This window comes from Amblyomma mixtum, chromosome 2 (assembly GCF_055824585.1).
Source record: "Amblyomma mixtum isolate Tamu chromosome 2, ASM5582458v1, whole genome shotgun sequence".
In the NCBI taxonomy this organism is placed as follows: Eukaryota; Metazoa; Arthropoda; class Arachnida; order Ixodida; family Ixodidae; genus Amblyomma; species Amblyomma mixtum.
This window is the reverse complement of record NC_143013.1, coordinates 200959589-200982172: the sequence shown is the minus strand read 5'-3', so window position 1 is coordinate 200982172 and position 22584 is coordinate 200959589. Positions and strand designations below refer to the sequence as shown.

The 22584-nt window shown below is 46.8% G+C and overlaps 1 protein-coding gene across 1 annotated transcript in view; it reads right to left on the bottom strand.

Moving 5' to 3' along the window:
- LOC149362223 (uncharacterized) overlaps positions 1–22584 on the bottom strand; it is a 95456-nt gene that overhangs the window by 30997 nt on the left and 41875 nt on the right. Inside the window, exons 2-4 of the mRNA XM_089568242.1 lie at positions 5041–5203; positions 4339–4431; positions 371–509 (exon numbers count right to left, since the gene is read on the bottom strand). Coding sequence (XP_089424368.1) covers positions 371–509; positions 4339–4431; positions 5041–5203 — 395 coding nt within the window. The remainder of the gene's footprint in view (positions 1–370; positions 510–4338; positions 4432–5040; positions 5204–22584) is intronic.

Sequence of the window (22584 nt, the reverse complement as noted above, 5' to 3'; positions counted from 1 at the left end):
TGTGTCCGACCGAATTCAAGCTTACCTCATTTTCCCTTTAAAACGCCTAAAATGCGCTGATTTATTTACACATACTTTAATCACGAGCTCGTTTACAAAAGTATAATTGAGACCCTGAAATCTGTGTTGATAAACGACGTGAAGATTATGAAGGTTTGCCAAAAATCCCGAACTAAAGCATTTGCTAGGATGAGAATGCTCCCTAAGCTATCCTCACATCCCTCTTAAAGAATCCTGAAAATTTTATTTTTATTCACTCGAATTAAATTTAGCGGCTGAAGGGATTGTGTGCAGTCACAACAGCACTTGCCCTCTATCGTGGGCTTTAGAAACTCTCCCCTAATTGTTTCGATGTTTCTCGCACACCAACCTTTGCTTTCACGGAGGTAAGGCAGCACTCTCCGTGTCATGTAGAGGGGGCCGCGAAGATTAGTCGCCCATACACGTTCGAATTCTTCCATGGACGCCCCGTCTGTGCTCCCTTTCATGCCGATTCCGGCGTTGTTCACCTGCGGGGGAACGCCCGTGGAATAAAGAGCAACTAAGTGCTGTGCGAAATGATCATGCACGCTTCTTTGTATGGGATTAGATTAGAGAGAGTTTAGCCTAAATTATTATCACTGATGCTGAAGGGACACATTGGATTACGGAACTCGCTGTCTGTATGTTTATTGAAAGTAGCCTAAAAGTAGCATTTAACGCTAAATCCCCTCTTATTGGGGCCACTCCTATGCAAAACATATTGTCGATGGTGTTACAATAAGGTGATATTTCTGCGCGCTGTACGCTCTCTCGCTCGTCATCATTTGAGCGTCCGTTTCACCGACCGATTAATTTTCTGGCTATAATTGCAGCTCTTTTTCTTTTTTTGCGAAAAAGCTCCTTTTGCTTTAAGGGCTTCCTGACAAGGTCGCATAACAGGATTGTGACTTCAGCTATATGCGTTGTGGGGCTTGCTGGTCCATTCGCACGCAAAGAGGACACAGTAAAGGACGATTGCTTTTCGTCTTATGGGAGTTTAACGTCCCAGTGCGACTCAGGCTATGAGGGACGCCGTAGTTAGGGGCTCCGGAAATTTCGACCACCTGGGGTTCTTCAAGGTGCACTGACATTGCACTGTACACGGGCCTCTAGAATTTCGCGTTCAACGAAGTTGTTTGTAGGCTAAGATCTTTGTAGACTGTTGCGTCCTTAGTACTGAAAAAAAGGCTGCACCATGCGGTGTCTTTTACGATCCATGGACAAAGTGAATTACCGAATAACTGAGGTCAAGCAAGCATGATGGCCTTGTTCAATAGTGTCTCCAAAGCACTCGTGCGTGAGAACAAAAGAACATCGCGTGAAAACAATTTTCATATTTCACATCAAAGGCCAAATTGCGCTGTACAGTCAAGGTTTCCTCGATAAAGTCTTTGCTGCTACTTCTTCGATCACGAGCAAACCCGTAGCCGAGAAACTGAAGTACTCGGTGTGGGCAACTGTTATTAGACGCAGAAAAATTATACGATTTATAACTAATCATTTGTAATAAGGGTACAATAAAGTTCCCTGCTAATTAAGCGATTGCAGTTGACTACAAAACTAGAAATATGAAAATACTCCTACAATGTCTATGCACCAAGTACACGTCATCGTAAAGCTCAGGGGATGATACTGACTCTAAAATTCAGAACCATCACAACGTTGTGCAAATATGGAGCAAACGTTGGGATGAATCACCAATGTGTATTTTTTCATGCACCCAGCTCTTCATAGATGATCAAACGTCAAAATAAAGATCATCGTCTTGACCACGGTGACAGAAAAAGCCATGATCTCCTAACAACCCTTGAATTGAAGAAAATAGCGCCAGAGCATGCAGACCACGAAAAGACAAGGACGAGACACAAAGCGCTAACTCACAACTAATTTTATTGAAACCAGGCAGCGCCTTTATATGGCGAAGTTCCACTGAAAAAGAGGGAGGAGGGCAGGAAAGGTAAAGATATCAAAGCGACCATCACAGCGAGCACACATGAGGAAGCGGTAACTAAAAATAAAAAAACAAAAAAGTTGTCAAAGATTATTTAAGGGCGGCATCTAAGAATTCGAACTCGGATGAAAAAAGTGAAACCGATGGGGTGCTGACACACCTATTGCCAAGTTTTCTTATGTGAAAAGCCTCCAGACATTCACGTGCCTTCTTATCTGCGCTTTTGCCTAGAATCTTAGTCTGACTGAATCGTGCCTCGCATCCGTCGCAACCCATAATATGCGCTACCAAATGTGCATATTTATCCTTTAAATCTGATAAATTTCGGGCATGTTCCCCCAAGCGCTCGTTGATGCAACGCCCAGTCTGGCCGACATAGGTCTTCCCACACGTTAAGGGGATAGCATAGACCACTCCTGCGGAACACATGATGAATGGAGAGTCGTGCCTTATCTGACAACCCCGCTTTCTTGAGCTGCAAATACGGGGGCACAGCTTTTTCAGCTTGTTGGGGGCGGAAAAAACGACACTCACCCCATGCCTGTTGGCCACTTTCTTCAAGTTGTGAGCAGTTTTGTGCAAGTAAGGCACCACCAACGGCTTCTGTGACCTGCAACGATCCTCTCCGGAGTTTCTTCGTGTTCCTTGTTTAAGTTTCTTTAGAAGGGTCTCGCAGACAGCAGTCAACACTGAGCAGGGGAACCCAGCCGCCGAAAGCCGGCTCACCTGATTGTGGAAGCTAGCTTGCAACCGATGCGGGCACGACTTTTTCAAAGAAGACTCCAAGCAATGCGACGCTATTGCTCTTTTCACCTTTGCAGCTCAAGAAAGCGGGGTTGTCAGATAAGGCACGACTCTCCATTCATCATGTGTTCCGCAGGAGTGGTCTATGCTATCCCCTTAACGTGTGGGAAGACCTATGTCGGCCAGACTGGGCGTTGCATCAACGAGCGCTTGGGGGAACATGCCCGAAATTTATCAGATTTAAAGGATAAATATGCACATTTGGTAGCGCATATTATGGGTTGCGACGGATGCGAGGCACGATTCAGTCAGACTAAGATTCTAGGCAAAAGCGCAGATAAGAAGGCACGTGAATGTCTGGAGGCTTTTCACATAAGAAAACTTGGCAATAGGTGTGTCAGCACCCCATCGGTTTCACTTTTTTCATCCGAGTTCGAATTCTTAGATGCCGCCCTTAAATAATCTTTGACAACTTTTTTGTTTTTTTATTTTTAGTTACCGCTTCCTCATGTGTGCTCGCTGTGATGGTCGCTTTGATATCTTTACCTTTCCTGCCCTCCTCCCTCTTTTTCAGTGGAACTTCGCCATATAAAGGCGCTGCCTGGTTTCAATAAAATTAGTTGTGAGTTAGCGCTTTGTGTCTCGTCCTTGTCTTTTCGTGGTCTGCATGCTCTGGCGCTATTTTCTTCAATTCAAGTATGCACCAACTCGCCCAAGAAGAAGTGTTAATCCTAACAACCCCAACCCCCTTCCTTTTAAGCGTCACTGTGTACTTGCTTAATGTTGCTCCTACAAAAAAAAGCAACAAAAAAGCAGTAATAATCGGATGGACTCAGTGCGTTTTGCTGTAAACCAGTTGGCCATACACAGCAGCTCTATGTTACCAATCATGCATAACCTGTAGAGGGCATTCCCACATGATAGACTTCCAATCAGAATCAGTTACAGTCCCTTCTGAAGTACCGTCTTTTACCATCACCTCTGACGCTGTCCACTGCCTTCAATCACTTTTGTTCAAACCCTCCACGGAGTGTCTCGTTGTCTTCGGAGCAAATAGAATAAAAGTTCAACCTAGCCAACCAAGCGCAAAGGTCCAATGAGTGTTTGATTTGTGATCTTCAGTAAAATGGTTCTCTCTCTCTGTACTCTGTGCAGGAGTGTTAGGGTGGACAATGCGTTAGCTGTGCATAAGGCCAATTCTTTAAGAGCGCCACCCAAGTGTCCAACACACGCCTGTAGCTTACAGCATCTCAACTCCACGGAACTCTAACATGCAGTCGTATCGGCCTTTGACAAGGTGGCAAATCTGGCAAGACCACGTACACGCTTGCAACGTTCGTGCTGTTTTCAGCCTGCTTAGCCGCTGTTGCGATACTGTTAAGGAATTTCCTTGATATACATGCTGCTTACGAGAGCCTGCAAAGGGGACTCTCACTTTGGCTCGTACGTTTTCATAGTCGAGAGATATCTTTTCGTCTGAGAAACGAACTGCTAATAAGACTGCTTTTAAGGAGAAAATATATGTTAAGCACTTCTTATTTTCTTACCTGTCTTCACTTTTCTGGTGGTAGGGGGCAAAATTATAGCAATAACGGCACCGAGCGGTCAACTGGTCAACTCACAAGGACGTCGATTTTTCCGAAGTGCGCCACAGTCTTGTCCACCACCGCTACGACGTCCTCTTCGACCGATACGTCACCGGGTACGACGAGTACCTGAACATGAAAAAAGATCGCCAAAACAAAGTATGGGCTTGCATCTCTAGGTATTAGTCTTCCCGTCTTGATGCCAAGAGGCTTCTCGAGGCAGGCTGCAATTTCGCGCACCATCCGGAAGTTTAAGCAGGTGCGTTCACTCACGCCATTTCATTATCCACACTGAATGGCTTTGCGATTGCGCAACTTGAACGTTAATTCTGACCTTCTCAGAACTACGGATGACCCGACATGCCGAGGCAAAGAGGGACAGGGAGGTATGCTTCAGCATCACCTTGATGTAGTTGACTTAATGAACTTAAACATACAGGTAGAAGCATTATAAAAGGGAACAGAGGAGCGCGTGCCTCCGCGCACCAGGCACATGCGCCGAAAGAGCAGCCTGCTATGCTTACTGGGCATGCCCCTTTGCCTCAGGAACTCGCCGGCTTGGGCGGCAGCGCTTCAGGAACTGCGGCGGCTATGCAGTCACATGTTCCGTTTCAAAATGCTTTTAACTGTAGCTGCCTCAATGTGGACCTGGTCTCGCTGTGACTTCTTGATAAGAAAACACGAAATTTTTCCTTCCTTTGGACGCTAAAATGGAAAACCAGGAATTCTGTCGAATACCTTGTCACGAGGCAGTCCCTGAGCGACGCAAGCCGCTGCTACTTTCTCCAGAGCCTCCTTGTTCCTGGCGGTCAGCGAAAGCCAGCAGCCCAGTGAGGCGAAATGCACCGCCGTGCCCCTGCCGATGCCCGACGAGGCACCTGACACCAAAGCAAAGAGCTTTCTTCAAACAGCTTTGCTGGGAGTACCGCAGTGTCTTCTTGTAATGTGTACTTGGTGGTGGAACCAGTACAACGATTTCTAAGGACAGCTTAGTACTCTCCGTCCGGTCGAACGTGGATTGTTCACTTGAAACTATTGCACAGCCACACGGCACCACAACGCTGCTTTTTAAATATTTTTACACTGCAGAGCTCTTAAGGTTATGGTCTTAGACCAACGCGTGTTTCTGGTCGCCGTAGTAATCAGGAAACAATCACGTGACCACCCTATCTGCATAGCCCGTGCCTGTCGCTCACTTCGCTGAAATTAGGTTGTACGCGTGATATTAAGACGGCGCCATGCGGCTTCAAACGCCTCTCAAGAAAGCATTCCGAAAGGGCCAATTCATTTCTCGCAACATAACGCGCTCGTTGTGCCCTCCCCAAAGAGAAGCGCAATAGTCGAACACTCGCGTGTCACAGCACCATACAAAACAGATGTAACAATGACAAAAGCAAACTGTGACCCACCTATCGCTGATAACCCACTTTATCAGGTGTGTAACAGCAATTTCATTTTGTTCTTTATATACACCAGGCATTGTACGACATGTGAAATGAAACCGTCAGTCTCAGTATGACAAACGCAAAAAGGATAAATTCCTCAGTTGCCTTCGGTGCTTCGATTCAAGAGGGACTGCGTGGTGCCAGTTCTGCAGATTTCTTACTTCGGGATAATTGCAGAGGACTGTTTAAAATACTCTCTAACTAACCCTGAGTGAACATCACCAGGCCCACAGCCTTCCTGCTTCTCCATCTTTGGACAAAAGGTGTTTTTCTTCAGCCCCGCGCTTCGAGAACATACTCTGAGCAATGCCCGACTTATGCACCTAAAGGACAGCCTTTTTATTGTTACCGAAATTAGGACAAAACGATATGCAGTACCAGTACGATTACAAGACCGCACGGCACGCCGTCATCGTCCTCAGTTGGCATGCTACCACCGCGGTTGCACGCTACATATATATATATATATATATATACAGCACGGGCCCGCTGAAGCCTTGCTTCAGCCACCATATCTTCGACCCAACGTTGCTTGGTGAGAGTCGAAGGTATGGTGGCTGACACCGGCTGACATAGCGGCTGACACTATTTGACACCGGCGCCTTCTTTCCGTCATCCGATCCGACCTGTGTTTGCATCTGAAAATATCAATACTCCAACTTCTGCCAACGTCTAAATCCTGCTAATGAGGCTCCGATGCAACCTTCCAGAAAGTGTACCGCTCGGATCCCTATCAACGGCACCCGCCATCACACTAAACTCGCTGTGCTCTCTTCCTGTGCCCATCAACTCATTCTCTTCTGGGATTTTCTTTCATCAGCGTCAGCTGTCATGACGTGTGGCCATCCATCCCTCGACGTTGCTGAAACCGACATCTGTGACCGGTCTCACCGTACACCTCACCGCTTGGTTACAGCCGCTTACCATGTCATGCATCCTCGCTGCGACGATATCATTCCAGTTTTCTCCGCCCAAATTGCAGATGGGTCGCTTTGGGTGTACCAAGCCCGCGCTTTCTGACCCGAGGAATTTTTATTGTTACGCCGCTTCTTTGTTTTTCACGCGGTTCATCTCTACTGCCCCCTCTAACAATACGCCTGAGCCTACGAGTATTCTTCTGCACCAAGGGTCTACTATCGCTTCAATCGCCAGAGCTCGCCCTTTGATGCTTCTCTCGCTTTACAAAGCCACGCTACGAGCTTAATCTCCTTCCTTTGATGAGCCATTTACCGCTACCATCAGCCCCTACCTCATCCCAGAACAGGCGCAAGCCTTGGTCGCCGCCATAAAGAAGCACGCCTCTTCATTTGAAACTCATTCAGAAATTTAGCCAAACATACCGAGCCGCCCATCGCTTTGAAAATGAAGCCTCTCAGATCGTTCGTCGCCGCCCGTACCGAGTCTAGTTGGATGCAAGATTATTCAAGCCAATGTCACTGACATGTGAAATCTTCACATCATCCGTCCTTCGTCTCGTCCGTGGTCCTAACCTGTCGTGTTAGTACAAAAGAAGGATGGTTCCCTTCGTTTTTGCGTCGATTGCCATGCTCTCAACAATATAACTTGCAAGTATGTGCACCCACTACCTTGCACTGACGACGCCCTTGAGTGCTTAAAGAAGCAGAATTTTTCAAAGCATACAAGACAGAACTACATCTACCAAGAAACACGCCCAACGAGAAACTAATGCAGTTGGGGCTCAGCAACACATTCGAGCAGCTGAGTGAATGCCAAGTTAAAGCGCAAGTCCGAAGACTCAGCGACACAAAAACCGGAAGAGCACTTCTGACGAGGTTGGGTCGGAAGACGGAGAACCATCAGAGTAACAGGGCAGACATACCAGATACATTAAGAAGTAACATAAGCATACAACCCATACCCCGCAACATGGACCCAAATCTCCATGCCAGCAGAAGGAAAGCTAGGGCAGAGCACTACGAGAAAACGATAGGACATCGAGACAGCACGGTATATACCGATGCCTCCCCGTACTACGGCGAACATAGAAACAGGATGGCGGCAGTAGTCGTCAACCACCAGGGAGAACACATAACGAGCCTCACAGCCAGGGCATCAAGCGTAACAGAAGCGGAGGATATAGCGATAGCCCTAGCAGTGAAGGAAGGGGATAGGAGGGGAAGATCTCTGAATATCCTAACAGACTCACAGGAAGCGTGCCGAAACTACACAAAGGGTAGGATAGTCAAAACGGCGCTCAGGATCCTCAACGAGGGGGTACCCTCGGGGAGGAGAGAAAAGCACAATATAATTTGGGTACCGGGCCACGCGGGGGTCTGGGGCAACGAAAGGGCGGACGAACTAGCTCGAGGTTTTACCATCCGAGCAGGGTAGTCACAAGCCCCGGAGGAACTCTGGACCGACCGGGGGGCTGGGTATTCTGAAACGCTAAGTCTATACACGGGTCTGAGATACAAATATCCCCCACCACAAAAAGTGCTAATCAAGGAAGAAGCCGCAAAATGGCGGAAATTACAAACAGGCTCCTTCCCAAATTTATATATACTAAGCAAGATGTTCCCAACGCAATACCGCGCCACATGCCCTTGGTACGAAGCGAGGCCAACACTATACCACATAACATGGGAATGCGATATAAACACATCGTTTCACAAACAAGACACACCAAGTGCGGAGCAATGGGAGAGCCGGCTCACCAGCTGCGAGCTAGAGGCCCAAAGGGCACTCATAGCATACGCAAGCGAGGTGGCCAGACTCAGTGGAGCCCTGGACTAGGGGCCCACCCAAGGCTAAGGAGGTGACCTCAAGACCTGAAGCCGACCTCCACCGCAAGCGAAACTTAAGAAATCAATAAAGTTTCTACTCACTCACTCCAGCCTAGATTTGCTATCCGGTTAGTGGAAAATACCTATGCATGAAGGTGACAAAGAAAAGACAGCGTTTACCGCCCCATATGGATTATACGAATTAAACGTTATGCCTTTTGGTTGTGCAACGGTCCCGCTATGCTCGAACGCATGATTGGTGCAGTCCTTCGAGGCCTCGTATGGAAAACTTGCCTGTGCTACCTCAATGATATCGGCATCTTTTCGTCAACATTTTCAGGCCGCCTTAGACGTGAGGATGAAGTTTTAACCGCGCTTGGAGGCGATGGCCTTCAGCTCAGTAAGTAGTAATGCTGCTTAGCCTCCAAATCCATTAAAGTGCTTGGCCACGTCGTCAGCAAAGATGGGATACGGCCTGATCCCGATAACATTGCGGCTGCTTTCTGTTTCCTACTTCCTTCCCATGCAAAAGAGTTTCGCAGTTTCCAGGGACTAGCATCCTAGTTTCGTCGGTCCATGCGCAACATCGCATCCATAGCATCGCCTCTGCACAAGCCGGAAAAAATTTCGTCTGGACTGTTGATTTTGAGGCATCATTAAACACTTAAACAAGACACTTAAACAAGCTCTGACATCCGATCCAGTCCTGTGCCATTTGATGAATCTGTTTCAACAATTCTGCACACCGACACTAGCGGACACGGTCTTGGTGCCATGCCTTTGCAGCGACAAGTTTCATCCACCGAAAAGGTTATTGCCTACGCGAGTCGCACGCTGACTCCAGCCGAACAGAACTGTACTATCACTATCATCATGCTATCGGCAGAACTATACTACTACCACGTGGTGTGTGCCGCTCAGAAGCTCCACCCCTATCTCCACGGCCGGCACTACATAATCATAACTCGCAACCATGCTCTGTACTAGTTGTCCTCCTTATCAACTTCTCTGGGTGGCTCGGCCGCTGGATTCTCTTTCTCCAAGAATTCGATTTTTGCGACCCCACCGCTCCCCCGCTTTTTCTTGACTTTTTCGGTGGTTCGGTGGTCATAGATAATCATGCGCTCACTGAGGTCTTTCTTATAAATTCAATGAACCTAGGTGTAATAAATATAGCGGCCGCCCAGTTGTCTTTTTATGTATTCGTCTAAGTGTGTAGCGCTGTTTAATTCAAGCAAATAAATACCATCGCCGACTAGTTCTGCATATGTTTTATTAAGACGTCTACTCGTTTCTTTCGCACGTTTCGACCTCGTCACGGTGCACCTCGTGGTCTACTTGGTGACCGCGGCCGCGTATTCTTGTCCGATGTTCTGAAAGGCCTGCTCACCCAATGCAGCATTATTCATCGAACCTCCTCCGCCTATAATCTGCAGACCAACGACCGCACCGAGAGATTTAACCGTACTCTCGGGGACATGCTCTCAGTGTACGCCGCTTCTGGCCTCTCCAATTGTGTTCTCGTCTTCGTTATGTGACTTACGCATACAATACCGCTACGCAGTCCACTACTGCCTTCTCTCCTTTGTTTATTTTTTTACGGCCGTCATCCGTCTCTTACAATAGATACCATTCTCCTTTACCAACCTGACGTCCCGAATATGCCCGTTTCTGAAGACGCGCAAACTGCCGAGGACTGTCGCCAAACCACCCGCTCACACATGACTGACATATTAAAGCGGAAATTTGGGCTAGTTGGAAATCATTCACGATCGTATTTGCTATCGTTTGTTCCGACACGAGGACAGATTAACACATACGCACAGGACAGACGCTAGTCTACAACTGCAGTTTATTGAACAAAGACATGACTTATAAATCTTGTCAGGGCATACTAGTCTACAACTGCAGTTTATTGAACAAAGACATGACTTATAGATCTTGTCAGGGCATAAAAAATCACACACGCGCAGAAGTAGCGCCACACTTCAGGAACGATATCTCTTTTTTTGTTGAGATAGAGACAAGGAGTGCTGACACAATTTGTGCCTTCGATATCAATACATAGGGGTTCAGAAATTTTCCGCTCTGATTGCGAATTTATCTCGAATAGCACGCTCGCTTTCTGGAAGAGAGGAGTGCAAGGCATAGGGTCAGGGTCATCAGGATATCGTTCGATAGCACACCGTTTACAGCGATCAGTGCGATTCCCCCCCCCCCCCCCCCCCGATGTGGGATCCTTATCAGCAGGGTATATCGAAGGAACAAATTGTGACCGCACTCCTCCTGTCTATCTCAATAAAAAAAGAAATATCCTTCCTCAAATGTGCCACTTCTACTGCGCGTGTGACTTTTTACGCCCTGAGCATATTTATAAGCCATGTCTTTCTTAAATAAACGGCGGTTGTAGACTAGCGTCTGTCCTTTGCTTATGTGTTAATCTGTCCTCGTGTCGAAACAATCGCTAGCAAATATGATTGTCAAGACTGACACCCCGTATCGCCAGAAATCCCGCCACGACCACTCTCACCACGCCCTACACTTCCCTACTGGCACCCTTGCGTGGCTCTGGATACACAGAAGTATCCCTGGACTCTCCTCAACATTCCTTCACAAATATCGCGGCCTTTACGGCGTCTTGGAGCAGAAATGTGTTAACTACGTAGTGGAACCCCTCACGCCGTCTCCCGATCTCAGCCTCAGCGGACGCGAAAGTTCATGTTCAGCGCCTGAAGCCCAACTACACGATCCCGCCATTTTACCGTCACCGCCAGTCGCCAGAATGGCTCCTCTTCTCCCCGGGTACGATTGTGAAGAAGAAGACGCATATTTGCGCTAAAGACGAAGATGAACCTGCACTTCAGCGGCATTGTCATCGCCGCATGTGTCTGTGCTTGATCTCCATGGCGAACCTCGGACTGTTTTCGCCGCTGCTTACGTCGTCCCAGCTCCTTTAAATATTTGTTTAAATATTTTTCCTTTAACTCCTTTAAATATTTGTTTCATTATCCTCAGGGCCCGAGGGCATTAGAGAGGGGAGTGGGTTACGTACGAAAGTAAAATACAAAACTACACAGCATATATGATGAAGTACATCCGACAAAATCTTTAACTGGCTCAGGTGTTGCATCGCTAAATGCAGCTTGTAAAAAAGGTTCTTTTCGGCTACACCGCTGGCATATTCATGCTGTAATGTGACGCGTGAGATGGCATTTCGTGGTTCCTTTTTGTTCATATAATGTTTGAGTGGAGTACTTGCGTGTTTAGATCAAAGTTATCAGAAATATTCATCGTCTGCCACTACGAACAGCCGCAACAAGCGGAATACGCAGCAATGGTTCTGGTGGCGCATTTGCACTTATTCTGGGTAAAGGACTTGTCCGCCATGGAAGGTGTGGTAGTTTACCCAGAGGAGGAGGCCATATATCTATTGCTGCGGATGCCACTTGTTCTGGCTCCGTAGATGCGGACGATTCGGATTTCTGATAAATTTATCCAAGCAGGCAAGTACTCCACTCGAATATCACGTGAAAAAAAGAAGACCTCTAAATGCAACCTCACGCGTCAAATTACAGGATGAATATGCTAGCGGTTTAGCCAAAAGCAACCTTTTACAAGGTGCATTTATGAATGCAACACCCCAGCCAGTTAAAGATTTGGCCGGGTGTACACTAGTCACTGACCATGGTCAAAAATAAATGACGCTTCTGGAGCGCTACGACTCCCTTGTTCACAATTGTTTATAAAAAAGGGTTGTACCTCCCAAACAAATGCACGCAATAAAGCTTTTTAAAGCGGTTAATTAAAATAGTGTATTATTTACTTACTTTATTACCCTAAGGTCGCTGGTCACTGACCATGATCAAAAAGAAATGACGTTTCGGAATTGTGGAAAAAAGCCGTAGCGCTCCCCAAACATCATTTGTTTTCGACAATGGTCATTGACCAGTTAACTTCATCAGCCATGATTCCTGGCCAGACGGTATGCCGTCGAACCATCGACTACAGCAGTATATATACATATAAATAGAAATATAAATGAGATTCACGGGAAAAAAGGATGGCATCAAAACAATAAAACCAATAAAAGCAAATAGGACCGAGTACAAAAACCAGGTAAGCACACAAGGCATAATGACAACTTTTGCAAACATGCAGATAAAAACGACAAGAAATACCATGCTCAAAATACATTTACATGCACGCATAGAGAACAAGGAGTACAAAAGTTTTAGGAAGATTGGCTGGGTCGGGAAATTAACTAGAAAAAAATGACAATGCTGTAGTTTCTTGGGTTTATGACAGCATCATGTTAGACAATGCAGACTTAAACGAATAATTAAAATGACTTATTGACGTACTTGGAATGAATGCATTCAAAAAACGCTTGGTGTGGCATCAACAAATATTAACCTTATGACTGTGGTCGATCCCATGTGAAACAGAACAAGGTGTTATTATCATTTAATGTTCGAAAATAGGTTGTCATGATAAATCTTATTGAATAGGCAAAGACCAAATATTTTTCTGCGTTGTGGCGGCAGGGGTGGTGATAAGCGTGGAAAGCTGAGCTAGTTGGTTGCTAGTACGATTGTGAAACACTCCAGCGGCTAAAAAAGACAGGTACGAAGGTAGAGGAGACAGGACAACCGGCGTTCGTCCTGTCTCCTCTGCCTTCGTCCGTGCCTTTTTTTAGCCGCTGGAGTGGTGATAAGCCCGCTTTCATACTAATGACGCCGGAGTTGCGGTGATAACCTGAAAGATTGAAACCAGCCGCGCAGTTCTGGACAGAACCCAATTTATAGATTAGCGTTTATTGACTGCGGTTCCAGACTGATGCAGCATATTCCAGTTTAGTACGAACTAACGATCCGGTTATAATGAAATGGTCATAAATTACAAATATACAACCAAAAAGGTCGGAAGCCAAGTCACCGAAATGAAACAGCGTAGGTGATGTCTTTTTTAATTTTGTAGTTTTTATCAATGGGAGATTGCAGAATAAAATACGACCACATGCCGCACGAGGGATCCGAAACCACGACCTCCAGATTTCGTGTCCGGTGCTCTACCAACTGGGCTACGGCGAGGCTGTCCAATCATCAGCTTTCAGGGGTATTTATGTGTAGTGTAAGCGAACCTTCAGTGTGTTCACCAGCGCCACCCCAGTCCTTAGCGGCGGATGTAGTAAGTCCTGTATTACCGTGAGTGCCACGTAGAAACCTGGTCGAATGGTGAGGGCGGAAGCTGTGCGAGAACCCTCTTACGCTGTCTACGGCCTCAAGACTGCTAGACTCGATCGAGGCTCGTGATGAATATTCAGAAGACAAGGGAATGAAATTAGATGCTCTTTATTACATACATGACAGAAGCCAACAGTTCGCTTACAGTACACAGCCGTCACCGTAGCTCAGTTGGTAGCTCGTTATCGGACGCGAAATACGGAGGTGGTGGGTTCGGATCCCACCGGCGACATGTGGTTGTCTTTCTTCTGCTTTTATTAATATGCCACTAATAATAACTGTCAGATAAAGAAAAGACATCCACTATGCTCTTTGGTTTCGGTGACTATGATTTCCGTCATTTCCGTCAGAACATGCACCTGTTTCCATTCCTTTCTCTTCTAAATATGTCACTATTATTTTTCTCTTATTTTTGTTTCTCTGCACACTTAATTTTGGCGGTTCAGTTCAGTAGCCTTACTAATGTCGCTGGCGCTTGGTTCTAACCGCATTCGAGCTCCGCCTTCGCATCCTATGTAAATCGACCTTGGGCGCATTTCGTCATCTGGAGACTTCGTTGCTTCCAACTTCTAGCCTATAACCGGCCTGATTTCAAGCTCTTGGTTACTATTTGTTTTCGCGCTGCGTACTCGTCGGATGAATGCACGCGCTTGTTTTCTGCCATACAAGCCACAATTCCAGTTGTGCGGTTTTGAAGCTGCCGCCGTTCGGGAGGACGGTGTGGTTTGAGACAGAAGGGCGCACAACACTCGGAGAACTGAGGCTCCGTAGGATGAAAACTGCTCCGCTGGCATCATATTACGGCGGCAGATTGTAACCGTCGCTGTGGCATGCCGCTGCCACTTAGTCCCTATACTAGACAAAAAGGTGTTTACAACGTGTGCGTGAGAGGTGTCAGATGTGTTTTGCATGACCGCTTGGTAGCTCGAACGAAATCGCATGATCCGTTGGGGATTCTGTTAACTTCCTGGCACTTGCAGTGGGGCTGAATTATTGTGTTTTGTGTTAACTGCACTGAGTGGAATACTGCATTAGAATTACTTGCGTTCGTAGTGAAGAAACGCTGTGATCAACTTCCACTTGGCAGCGATATAGAATACATATGATTTAGATCCCTCTAAATATTAGGCAACGCTTGGAAATGGAGAAATCTATTGCACTATCATTTGCAAACACGAAGTGAATTCTGTCTTGAAAGTTTACGTTGCACCGACGTTACTGAGCACTGAAAATTGCAGCTGAAAGGGATTTTGTACATATTTTGTTTCGTAGATGTTATGTTGAAGAGATAGTGCTGTTTTGTCTTACTTTAGTATCATATATCAGAAAAGAGAGTGTTGTATGTCGTATCCCATGGCCCTTTACAGAATCACAGATGTTTAGGTGGTGTTTTTATTGGTGTGTTAGGCATAGAGCAGTCTGTAATGAGATCATTTTTTTTTGCTGAAATCTTCCTTGGTAGTCCTGCGGCTGCTTGAATGTTTCCTGCGACTGCAAGGTGACTATTTTTATTTGCTTATTTTCCCGTACGTCTTCTTTCTTTCTCATTGCGTGAGTGCTTGATTGTACACTTCAACCGATCTGCGTAGCTTTTGTCTATATTGATGAAAATGTGTGTCCTCCATATGTTACAAACGGCAGCCGTAATTTTGCCAGGAAAGTGCAGCGCTATTTACAACAATCTTAAGCCGTTTACGCACAGCAACAAGCTTAGTTTCTGCACATGCAACTTGTCTGGTGCGTTAGCTGCATCCCTTATTATTAAGTCTCTATTCAGAATCTCAGTTTGTGCTGTAATTTTCAACAAATAAATGGACTTCTATCAAACATTTCGGCTGTTGTCTCTTTATGTTAGATTAACTCCGGCAACAAACTTCTTTCTGATAAGCACGTTGCAGGGCTAGTTGGAGATACATTTTCTTTCCTTGAAATTTAAACAGCGCCACATATTTACAGGAGTACACAGAAAGTCACGACAGGACGGGCGCTGTCCTGGCGCCAATCCTGTCACGTCTTTCTGTGTATTCGTCTAAATATGTAGCGCTGTTTAAGTTTCATGAAAAGAAAAAATTCTGTCACAACACATTGCTCGCAAACATCGGTGCACAAAAACAGTTCCCAAACGAGGAGCGGTAAATAAGCCTAAAAATGTACCTCTCCAACATTAAGACAAATAGCTGGCGCTTTTGGTTCATAACACCTCCCAATTCAGCGTGACGCTTGAGGCGAGGACGAAGGAAAAAGGCACAATGAGAAATGACTACCGAAAAAGTGGGTTTGTAGTCGGCACTCCTCGTGTTTCTCGCTTCGCCCTTGTCTCGTGCGTCGCAGCGAACCTCGCGTGTTCGAAGATTTATTTTTAGAGCCAAACAAACACGACGTTATGGCGACAGAGTTTTTTTCTGTTTTTTAGTAACAACCTCACACATCGAAGACGCCGCTGACTCCGCACCATAAGCCACCACGTTCTGAACGTACGGGCTTCAATGAAAGCAGCGGTAATACTGTACGTCTCAGTTGATACATCCGAAAGTCTGCCACATTTTAGCAGACGTTACTGCCGGCACATACCAGCAGCAACTGCAGTCAGCTTCCCACACGCTGTCTGGTATCTCCAACTCCCACACTGCCGAGAGCGAAGGCTCGATGCTGGTGTCAAGCACCCTGAGACTGACGGAGTCTGTTCTTTTTGGGATGGCCGCGATTGTAAAATATTTGGTCCCGATGCAAGTGGAAGCGTGTGGAGGTAACTTAACCCCTCCTTTAGGGAGTGGATGCGCACTACCCCCAACCAAGCTATCCGCCTTCTCCACTTTGTCGCAGCCGAAGTAAATGTAAACAGCGCTTACCTGTGATCAAGGCGACCTTTCCCTTTAGGTCTGGCATGCCAGAAGCCCGCCCCAGTCGTCGTACGCCTGGTCCCCCTAAGACAGCGAAATCCGCGACTAGCACAGCCGACCGACGCCAGCGGATCCTCATAAAGCCTACCCCTCTCCCCCTACTCAGCCGCTGCTAATCTTCTCTCGCTTTGCTGATAATCCCTCCAAGAGCGGCCACATTTGTACCGCCGCACTGATACCGTGCGCTTCGCTCGCTATCGTGGAAAGACGAGCTGGGGCAATGTACAGCGCTTCCGCCTGCGCTTTGCATAGGTGTGTGCATAGCTGCTCCACGCTCCGGTGCGCTGCGCGTATGCTTGTTCCTTACGCAATGCCAATATTTCCTTTTTCCTACAGCCGGCGAGCCGCAAGCCTGTGGTGCAGCAGTGCTAGTTTCGTGGAGCCAGCTGCTTTTAACGAATTAAATGGCTCAGAAAAACGCATATTATGTACCAAACACCCGCTCTTACTTGTCTAAAGAACGAAATGCCTCAATATGCTTGTCGTGCGCAAACTCAGCAGTCTAAAACTGCTGTGAAAGAAAAGATGAACCGCAAGAAAAGATGAACCGCGTCGTTTTGTCTTCTCTAACGAGAGCTACATTGTGGATATTTTTCTCCGCAAGAGGAGGAAGCGAGCCATAACATTTGCGCTTTTAACGAGACTATGATTCATGGTCGCTTTTTTATCTTGTTGTAACGCTTTGCTATAAAATATGCAAGTTTTACAGCGTTGATGGGTTACTGAGCATTGGCCCCAGCATAAAACAAACACTAGACCCAATTTGTTTTTAATTATTTTGTCTTAACTCTCAGGTAGTGGCGGCGAGATGCATCACTTGCCAATATGCAGCAGCAGGCTTTAGATTTCTAGAAGCCTCCAAATCACACTTCCGTTGTGCCGTTGTGCCGTTGGCCGTTGTGCTGACGAAACCCAATAGTTCTGGCTGTATTTCGCGCAACGGCGGAAGCGCCATAAGAGTCTAATCATTATTATCAGAGTCTGTCCTGGAACCGAGAATGCGTAGTTCTCTGACCACACGTAATAAACGTTGACAGCCCTTGTCAGCAGGAACCCCCGCATCAGCGTCTTCAGTTCTGATTTAGTGTCGAAGAGCTTCACGATGGGGACTTGATGGGACAGTCCTCATTATAGACTTCAACGGCGACGCCTTCGCATTGTGCAGAGGAAACAATACAGTCCAGGAGCACTCCCAAGAATTCAGTCTTTGTTGGGGTCACAATGTGGCTGTAGACGTCCCACGATTGACATCGACGGAGACGTCAGCAAAATTGTAGATATAATTTGCGTGCCTCCAACCTCGGTTTCAGCACGAAGGTAAAGATCACCGACTAGACCGAAATACTGCGAACACCCGCGTTATCCGTCTATCTCGAGAGAGCTGTAGGAACTCTGTACTCAACAAAAGGAACATGCCTTTGTTTTTGTGTTTCGTCTGAGAAAGATAGCTCTGGCATCACCGTAGCTATTTTTGAAGCTCAAAGTGACGAGATGTGAAAGTGCAAACAGCTTTCACAAACCACTTAACGAGTAAAGCCGAGAACCAGACCCGGGGTTTGCATGTACCTGTTAGAGAAAACAAGGTTGGTCACCGGCGGCAGCGCAAGTGTTTCAGCGGAAGCCGAAGAATGTGCTGTTCCATCAGTGCCACGAATTCTCCTTTCATCTTAAACATAGCATTTATTACAGTGCAATAATGCAATGTGTTCATTAACTATACGAAGTCCTAGGGCTGCGGTATCATAGCCATCTCTAAAGTAAGCACGCCCAGGCGTCGAAGCACTAAAGGGCAGGCAAGGCTGAGCCTGCTACCAAGAGTGAGCGTCAGTCCAGGGAGAAGACTGTCTGGTCATACACTTCCCTAAGACGAACGATTGCTTTGTTTCAAGACTATTTTTATGAAAATAAAAATTTAGCATGCAGGTCCATCATGCGAGTTCTTCATAGGCTATGCGCTTCAATAGAAACATGAATAGGAGTTTATCAGCATACTGCAGAGCAGCAAGGTAGTGGACAGCATGACAAGTAAAATTAATTGCCTTATTCAGTATCCACTTTAGGACATACCAAAACAGTGTTGCGTCTATGATAAAGCAGTGGTCAACTCTTTTTTGACCATCACAGATACGTCAATTTATCGACGACACTAAATGAAATACGAAGCCTTGTGTTCACCGAAACGTGTCGCTGTGTAGCTCATAGAAAAAAAAAGCTTTGTCAACGTGAGAGGCATTTTACGTACTCTGGAAAATGAGCCATGCCCGAGCAGACCAAAATGTACTGAGAGGAACTTAGATGGAGAGATGAGCATAGAAATCACATCTTTCTACCGCCGCTTCTGCGACAGCGTAAACAAAAACTCAGCTGAAAACAAAACGAGTAAGAAACGAGCAACTCATGAGACCTAATGCGTGAAACTCCGCAAACACAGACGATTCGAATAAAGAGAAGCCCAATTAGGGTTTTTAAAACAACAACTGAATTCATTTTCCAATCCCTGTTTTCTTTCATGTTTACGATGCACTAACTTGTCCAACATCAAGCTCTTACCAGGACCTGTCTAGTTCATTCCTCTGAGTATAAGACACGATTGGTGCGAGACCAACCACGGGTATCCCGAAAGCAGCAGCATCAGCATCATCATCATCAGCCTGATTACGCCCACTGTAGGGCAAAGGCCTCTCCCATGTTTGTCCAATTAACCCTGGTTTGGTTTGGTTTGGTTTGGTTTATGGGGTTTAACGTCCCAAACCGAGTAAGGCTATGAGAGACGCCGTAGAATTTCGACCACCTGGGGTTCTTTAACGTGCACTGACATCGCACAGTACACGGGCCTCCAAGAATTTCTCCTCCAAAGAAATTCTAGCCGCCGCGGCCGGGATCGAACCCGCGTCTTTCGGGTCAGCAGCTGAGCACCATAACCACTGAGCCACGCGGCGGAAAAAAAGGCTGTGCTGCCCTCAATTATACCAAACCCAGCATAGCCGTTTTCATCTCCCTGCGAAAGGGCTAAACAAACGCGAGGAGCATTGGTTCCTTCGCTTATACACCAACACGGTACTGCGCCCGGTAGTGCTGCAATATTTTAATCCGGCTTTTCACGGGGAGTGCCCGCATTGTGAGTGCGCGTTCTCGGACGTGTACCACATGGTGTGGGCATGCTGCTTTAGCCCCGCTTACCCTCCTTTCACCTCACCTATCCGAGAGAGCTGGGAGGCTGACCAGCTCGGCAGCTCTATGTTAGAGAGCCAAAGAGACCTCGTCGCTAGGGCCCGAGCTGCCGCGGAAACCACACGGGTCCTGGACTCGGGACCCCTCTTAGAATTTGTAAAGGGATAGCCCTTAAAGGGCAACTGCATAAGCTTGAAAAATCTACGAGCTTGAAAAATCGACGAGCTTAAAAGGATCGAATGCGTGAAACTTGTAAGTAAAGCAAGCGGAGTCCTTTTGGGCTAACATTTGAAACGATAACATCACAGACGATTAAAATCGCGAAGGCCTTCAAGCTTCTCCGCACCGCACAACGCCAAGTGGGGGGCGCATAATGACGTAATCGAAGGTAACGGTACATTTCCAACGCATAAACGCGTGCTCTGAAGGAAAAAAATCAACGCCACCGACGGCGAAGTCCTCCGAGCGTTTTTTGGCAGCTCCAACGAGGCACGGCAGGATGTGGCTGACGGCAGCGGTAGTTCGAAATCACATCTTCCGTGATGTCACATTGAACTCCGCCGCGCTCCTCGGGTGCTTTGAGTCGAAGCACAAAATTCAACCATTGATTGCGTTACTATTTAAATGCTAGTGCAAAAGCATTTGGCATGCTTTAACTACACTCTATATAGATTTGAATCCATGAATATCGCAAAATTCTGAAAGAGTGGTGCAATCGCCCTTTAAGGTAAGCCCCACTCCCTCCTGTAGAGAGCCTTGAATAAATATTTTCCACCACCACCACCTCTCTGTGTCCTGCTCGCTCTCTCTAGAAGTCTCCTGAACCACGAGAAACTCTAGTTAACTGTAGCAAAGCAGACATTTGGGCTAGTTGGTGTGAATTCATTGTGGAAAAATAGCGCAAACTAAGGCAGAAAACACAGAACAAGAGGGGAGACACTACAAGCGCTGACTCGCAACTAAGGTTTATTAGAAAAAACAGAACAGAATATATACAGTAACCACCCACGACTGCGTACGTCATAACCTCGGAGAAACAGATTACGTGCATGGCGTGAAAGATGATCTAAACTGGAGCAGCACGCGTGTGCGCCCGGTTATTTAAATAGCTAAATTCCAAATCTGACAAGGCCACTGAAGGTTAACTGACGCACCGTTTGCCGTTTTTTCGAATAAAGAACGCTTCCATCAGCTCCCAGGTCACCTTATCATGGTGGCGAAAAAGCACATTAGTTTTCGGGAAAAGGGGTGTGCATTTGCAAACCCGGCAGTATGCGGGAAGGTTGTCTCGCGAGTCACTGCCGAGTAAGTTGCGGTGCTCAAAGAGCCTTTCGAGATTCAGTCGACTTTTAGCTTCATCACAATTTTATATTTTTTTATCGCTGTTATCGCTCCTTACGCCATGTGACGTCGACTGCATCTGATTACCTTTGCCACTGCCTTCCTATACATTGTGCGAGTTTCGCTTGCCAATTCAGCGCTCTTTCCTGTAGCTTCTTCGTTTCGCCTTCGAGCTTCTTTCGAGCCGCTTCATTAATGTGAAATTATGCGCTCCTTATGAAAGCCTCCGAAATGTCCGCAATCACCGCTTCGAGGAGTGCGGTAGTCAAGCTGTATGTGCCCTCACCCCCCCCCCCCCTTCCTTTGCCAACGGAGACACACTTTTCCCGGAACCAATATTCTGAACTGAATAAATTAAAATATGGGGCACATCGCTGACAGTGCCAACGGAGACACACTTTTCCAGGAACCAATATTCTGAACTGAATAAATTAAAATATGGGGCACATCGCTGACAGTGACGCCACCAACAAGCGTCAACACAATGCCGCGATTGAAAGTCTGCATATCAATCATTTCTGCGACTCGAGTTCTTAGCCGTGATCGAAGTCACATCGACGCAAGCGTGAAGGTAACCTAGTATACAAAAATCTTCTAAATGGTGTAGAAGCCAGAGGCACTTCAGCTTAATTATGTTCGGCTTGGGGCCAATAACGAGGTAAAGGCAGTTTTTTACTTCGATATTCTCTGCAGTTTACGAGGTTGTGCTTGGCTAAAGCTTCCTTGCACGTCACCATCCAGAGACGTGGGACAGTCAGAATTGCACGATGGAATCAATGTCGCGGTCACTGACACCACGCACGGCATCTCGTAAGTCCTAAGCACGATAAGGACGGCTAGCAAGGTCCGCTTGCAAACAAAAGGTGTTGTAAACCAGCCTATCGCTAGGCATGCGGGAAAGGGCGATACGGTAAGAATTATGCTGGGAAGTGCTGTAGCAACACCTAGACCCTTGGCCAATATAACAATTTCTGTGGAGGCCACGGCCATTGCTCCCGTAGCAGGCACTGTCACTTGAAAGGCTCCGCCATACCGTTCAAAGCTAATGCCGGAATTGATGCCGAAATCGAAGTCCAAAATCAAAAACCTCATAAAACACAAAAAAAAATTTGTTCGGAATATACTATACACTGGCAGAAAATGCTTTCCAGAGGACTGCCACCTGGATTCAAGACAACACCCGCTTGGAACAAGCAACTCGCCTGACGACTTTAGCCCCCAGGCCGTTGCCATAACTGCAAGCGCCGGGTTTGTAACTGGTATGTGCACTGTAATCAGCGCCACTAGAAACGGACTACGCGGGCGCATTGATAACGGACGGCAGTGCATACACCACGCAAATAGACAGATTACTCGGGTGCATTGATAACAGCGCTACTTTTAGATCGCGGAGGGTACTGGATTTGGCCCCTGCATACTGAAAAAGCTGGGGCGTTCC